General features: G+C 37.8%; 1 protein-coding gene across 1 annotated transcript; it reads right to left on the reverse strand.

Moving 5' to 3' along the window:
- Positions 1 to 226: 226 nt before the first annotated feature.
- LOC145796335 (secreted RxLR effector protein 161-like) lies at positions 227 to 1,108 on the reverse strand. Its single transcript, XM_082881421.1, has 3 exons — positions 796 to 1,108; positions 560 to 693; positions 227 to 394 (listed from the first exon to the last, which is right to left on the reverse strand). Exons 1-3 carry the CDS (start codon positions 1,106 to 1,108, stop codon positions 227 to 229), a joined length of 615 nt encoding a protein of 204 aa, XP_082737547.1.
- Positions 1,109 to 6,032: the final 4,924 nt, after the last annotated feature.

Below are 6,032 nucleotides of genomic sequence, written 5' to 3' on the forward strand. Positions count from 1 at the left end.
GAATCAAAGATTTTTAGTGTTTGATGAGGGTTTTTAGAGAGAATGGGGAGTAAAAGTGTTTTTAGAGAGAGAGGAATGTAAAAAAAAAATGAGATACATTCAGCCCTAAAAGGAAGAATAGACAGAGCCCTCGGACTGCCCAGATTGCCGCACGTGCGGCGCCCCCTACCACACGTGCGGAGTGCCTCCCCCGCACGTGTGGCCTTCACCTCCGCACGTGCGACCTTCACCTCTGTACGTGCGGTGGTCCTCTCCTACCCTTCACCCCGTACCTGCCTTTTAGGCAGTGTGCAACCCTATGAAACTCAACCTTCTCTGCACGTGCGGCCCTGACCCAGTAACCCAGAATTTTCTGGTTCGACCCCCGGGCACTCCAGACCTGACCTCGCACTCTCTGAAACAAGTGAAAATCAATCACCGAAGAAACAAGAAAAGGAATTTATTTGAGAGGAACCCCCGGACACCACAAACCCAAATGATTAACAAACTCCAAGCCAACTCGACACCTCGTCAGGATCACCCGAGGTTAAACTAAGAAGAATCGAAACTAATACCATACCCAATCATCACAGTACTTTACTTCCATGTGTTTAGAACCACTGGAGTACTTTCCATTCTTAGAGAAGAAAACTGCTTTGGTATTGTCATAATATATCTTCAACGGCTTGGCAATTGAGTCAACAACACCAAGTCCTGAAATGAAATTTCATAACCATAAAGCATGATTTGTATCCTCAAAACATGCCACAAACTGAGCCTCTATAGTAGATGAAGCAATAGTGGACTACTTCACACTCTTCGATGAAATTGCTCCACTAGCTAGTAGAAAAACAGAACTTGATGTAGATTTTCTACTATCAAGGCAATTAGCAAAATCTGAGTCTGAGTATCCAGTCATTTTCAACTGTTCTGATCTCCTATAGGTGAGCATATAGTCCTTTGTTCCTTGAAGATATCTCATAACCTTCTTTACTACTTTCCAATGTTCCATTCTAGGATTACTTTGGAATCTTCCCAACATTCCAACTACAAAACTAATATCTAGCCCGGTACATGTATGGGCATCCATCAAGCTCCCTACTGCTGATGCATATGGAATGTCCGTCATTAAGTCATTCCTTGGACACTATTTTTCACTTATTATATCACCCTTCAAGATGGGTGCATCACCAACTGAACAAAGCTACATATTGAATCTCTCCAAAACATGATCAATATATCCTTTCTGAGATAGTCTTAGCAATCCTCGAGATCGATCCCTAAAGATCTCTATGAAAATAATATAGTTTGCCTTACCCATATAGACTATTTTAAAGTTCTTGGAGAGATATTCCTTTGTTTCATGCAAAAAGCCAAGGTCATTACTAGCTAACAAAATGTCATCCACATATGGCACCAAAATAATGAACTTATTCCCACTAACCTTAAGATATATGCACTGATCAACTGCATTTTCCTTAAATCCGAAGGAGGTAACGATATCATTAAATCTTAAATACCATTACCTGGAAGCTTGTTTAAGGCCATATATGGATTTCTTTAATTTGCAACCTAAATATTCTTTACCTTTCTTTGCAAATCATTCTGGTTGTTCCATATAAATTTCTTCATCCAAATTCCCATTTAGAAAAATAGTTTTCACATCCATTTGATGCAACTCTAAGTCATAATAAGCTACCAATGCTAGGATGATTCTAAGCGAGTCGTTTTTAGATGCTGGAGAGAAGGTCTCTTTATAGTCTATGCCTTCTTTTTGAGTAAAACCCTTGGCAACAAGTCTGGCTTTAAATCGTTTGATATTGCCTTTTGCGTCGCGCTTGGTCTTGAAGACCCATTTACACGCGACCTTGTTACAATTATAGGCAATTCGATGAGATCCCAAACACCATTATGTTCCATGGATTTTAACTTTTCATTTATAGCATTGACCTATTTAGTAGAATCATCACTATTCATGGCTTGTGAAAATGAGACTGGATCTTTGTTAATCCCAATATCAAAATCAGATTCTTGTAGGTACACCATGTAATCATCTAGAATGGCAAGCTTTCTTTCCCTCTGAGATCTTCTCAGAACTACTGGTTGTGGTGGTTCAATAATATTTTCAATGGTGGTATCTTCATGAAGTGGTGAAACATGAGGTGGTGAAGGATTTTCATTATGTTGTTCGTTTCCCTCAGCCTGTGGAATAGTCTGAGGAGCAACAATTTTTTGATAAGGGTCAAATGTTGGCACATTCACCCTAATTTCCTCGAAATTCACCACCCGTGTTTTCTCCCTCCCACTAATTTCACCATTCTCTAGGAATCTATCATTATCAGTCTCCACTATCCTCGTACTGTTATTAGGACAATGAAATTTATACCCTTTAGACTTGTCTGGATAACCAATAAAATATCCAACTAACTTTTTCTCTTGTGGGTTGAAGATTCTTACCTCTGCTGGACAACCCCCAATATGTAAGTGTCTCAAACTAGGTTTCCTACTAGTCCATTACTCAAAAGGAGTTATTGGGACCGCCTTACTAGGAACCCAATTTAAGATATACATTGCAATCTTTAAAGCTTCACCCCACAGTGAAATGGGTACAATTGAGTAACTTGACATACTTCTAACCATATCTTTAAGTCTATGATTACACCTTTCAGACACTCCATTATGCTGTGGCGTACTAGGCATTGTATATTGAGCACGAATGCCTTTCTTTTCTAAGAATTTGGAAAATGGGCCAAGATTTCGGCCTAACTCATCATATTTACCATAATATTCACCACCCCTATCTTATCTCACTATTTTAACCTTTCTATCTAATTGTCTCTCGACTTTAGTTATGTACACCTCAAGGCTGTCAACAGTTTGAGACTTTTCATGAATTAGATACACATATCCACAACGTGAGAAATCATTTATAAATGTGATGAAATATTTTTCACCACTAAGAAATGGGATGTTGAGTGGCCTGCAAATATCTGTATGAATTATCTCAAGAAGCTCATTACTTCTTGTGGCACCTTTCTTGGTTTGTTTGGTTTGCTTTCATTTGATGCAATCCACACATATCTCAAAATCAGTGAAGTCTAGGTTTTCCAAAATCCCATTCTTTACCAATTTTTCAATTCTATTTCTAAAGATATTCGCCAACCGTCTACGCCATAAGATTGAGGATTTTTCATTAATTAGACCACGTTTTAAACCAATATTTGAATGCAGCGTTACTAATGATTGTGAAAACTTATGATTTAAGGTAACTTTATATAAACCATCACATAAATTACCAGAACCAATCATTATTGAATTAATCATTAGATTGAGTTTTCCAGAACTAAATAAAACTGAATATCTAACACATCTAATTTGGATAACGAAACTAAATTCCTAGAAATTGAAGGAACATAAAACATGTCTTCTAGATCCATCTGATGACCAGTCTCTAAGATTAGTCGATAGGTTTCTATAGCTACGACTTTAGCTTTGAGATGGTTCCCCATATAGACAAATCATTCATTTTCCTATGGTTTTCTAGTTAAGAGGTATCCCTGCATGGAATTTGTAATGTGGGTCGTGGCCCCAGGGTCAATCCACCAAGTGTTAGAAGGTACTTTAGCAAGATTTGATTCATAACAAACAAAAGAAAATTTCTTACATTTCTTTTCGAACCAAGCCTTTCGCTTGCTGCAGTCTTTCTTCACATGTCCCTTCTTGCCACCAAAGTAGCACTTGATAGTGAAACCATTTTGAGCCTGATTTTGTTCCCTAGGTCCATTCTTTTTCTTTATAGCTCCATGAGTTATAGCCAATGCAGTTTGATGTCTTTCCTCCCTCAACCTCACTTCCTCTTGAACAGACATATTAGTCAGCTCATTCAAACTCCACTTATCTTTATTGGTGTTATAGAGAATTTTGAATGTGCTGAACTGTGATGGAAGTGAGTTGAGAATAAACTGCACGAGAAAAGTTTCATCAACTTGCATCCCTAAAATTTTAAGCTTTGCAGCTTTGTCAGCCATATTAAGGATGTGATCCTGAACTTCTCGGTTGCCATCATATTTCATAGTTGTCGATTCTGCCATACTAGTGCCAGTAAGTAGAGGGACGCTCGATGTAAGAGAGTGCAATGAGGTGGGAACTGTCACTGAAATTAGATAGAATATATGACGTCTCAAATTTTACTCTAAGGGTTAGGGTAACGTCACTAAAGAGTCCTTTGGTTGATAACCAAGTAACATCCCAAGAAGGTCGGAGGAGTCAGTATAGCCTCCCTTTTAAGTCCAACCACCTTAGATAGCAAGCTATCTTTTTGACAGATCTTTAAGAGGTATTAACATAAGGTCTCATAAGTAATGCGGAAATAGGCATAAACAATATACATATTAAAGCTTTGAGAATTATAATGATGAACTATTAATATCACGTAAGTCTTTTCTTTGGGCAAAACCTAGGTATATCTATTGTCCACTCTTCAAGAATCACTTATGTAGGTTTAAAGTAATTTATGCAATTTTTCAGTTAGTCATGTTACCTTTGGGTATTCAATTATAATTTGCCAAATTACATAACTTACATTACCCTACCCAGTTCATAATTATTTGAAAGTGACTCTCCTTTGGGCTAGTCTCAATCTCTTAATTTTAACTGCAATTGAGAGTATTATCAACCTTAATGTTACCCTTTTAACAATTCTTTTATGTAGTTCTATATTCTTAAGTTTTACAAATCTAGGCCACTTTGGCAGCTACTATATTAGTAAACCCTATGCATATAGAACTAACAAACAATATTCTCTATTAATTAATTTGAGTTATTTAATTATCATTAATTCAATCACTATTTTAATGAAATCACTATTTATGATTTCTAGAATTTCTTTAATGTGATTGCAATTACCAATATAATAATAATAATAACTCTGGACGAACATGAATATATATATATATATATATCAAATTATGCAATATGACAATCATGAATATCTCATGTGAGTGTTGATTTCTGACCACACAACCAAACAAGGAACTCAGCTAGAGAGTACCGACAAAATAGATTAAGCCCAAACAACCTAAAACATAAAGATAAGAATCCGGTGGTGGTTCGTGCACCCCAGGGCACTCCAACGCTCAAGTCAGGAATCAAGTATTCTCAAAGATAGCAAACTATGCTTACCTCAAAAGAAAGAACTTACTACTTACAGTATATCACACATACCTAAGACCTACGAGGGTGCCCTACTTTTATAGCCAGCATTGACCTGATCCTTATAGAAACCTCACTTTAGTGGACTCAGGCTCAATGTTTATCCTAGACTCTTAGCTAGATAGGGATTAACTCCCTAAGAGCTTTATCTTTATCCAGATTGAGATCCTTTCCTATTTTACGACTCTTGTCCCTTATCCGCTTATCTTGGATTTTAGTAACTTCGTAGATAACCTCGGCCAAGCCGAGGCCACCTCGGCATTAGGACCAGGTTATGTGGCACCCCGGCTGACACTTTGGTGTCACCTTGGCCACGTGCTGTCATTCACAAAATATGTCCCCATAACTATCTCCTAGGTTCTATTACCTTAGCAACCTGAGGTGATGGAACCTACGTCGTTTGTCCATATAGCACGTCGGCTAGCAATCCATTCATCTTTCCGACCGAGATCATTACTCGTCGGCCTCATTATTCCAGGACTCAGCTGTTCACTTTTCCTAGAGTGAAGAACCAAGAATCCAGATCTTTAAGCTTCTCAACCGAAATTACTCCTGTAGTCGAGGTTATTGCCTTATTAATCATGAATTTCAAGAGTTCTAATTGAGCATAAGCTGTCATGCACAGTCTCTCCAACCATTTTGTCCATGTGTCCTCTCCCCACTAGTTCGTACCTGACACGCACTCTTATGTCACATCGTTTCCGTCTACGCCGCCTGACAAGCATGTCGTCCAAGGCATTTCATAATGTTTTGCCACCTTTTTGTATTTTAACAAAAAATCTTTCTCTCTCTCTCTGTCTTTTCACTTCGTATTCTTACATTCTCTCTCAAAATTTTCTCTA

This window comes from Camellia sinensis, chromosome 7, assembly GCF_055761805.1.
Source record: "Camellia sinensis isolate YWXY chromosome 7, ASM5576180v1, whole genome shotgun sequence".
Taxonomy (NCBI): Eukaryota; Viridiplantae; Streptophyta; class Magnoliopsida; order Ericales; family Theaceae; genus Camellia; species Camellia sinensis.

Bases quoted from the DNA above. Each gene is read 5' to 3' on its own strand.
- LOC145796335 (XM_082881421.1), bottom strand. From the start codon at position 1,108: ATGACGGACATTCCATATGCATCAGCAGTAGGGAGCTTGATGGATGCC. The intron at 694-795 runs GTGTGAAGTAGT...ATTTCATTTCAG, and splicing joins TGGAGCAATTTCATCGAAGA to GACTTGGTGTTGTTGACTCA. The intron at 395-559 runs GTATGGTATTAG...CACTTGTTTCAG, and splicing joins TAAAGTACTGTGATGATTGG to AGAGTGCGAGGTCAGGTCTG.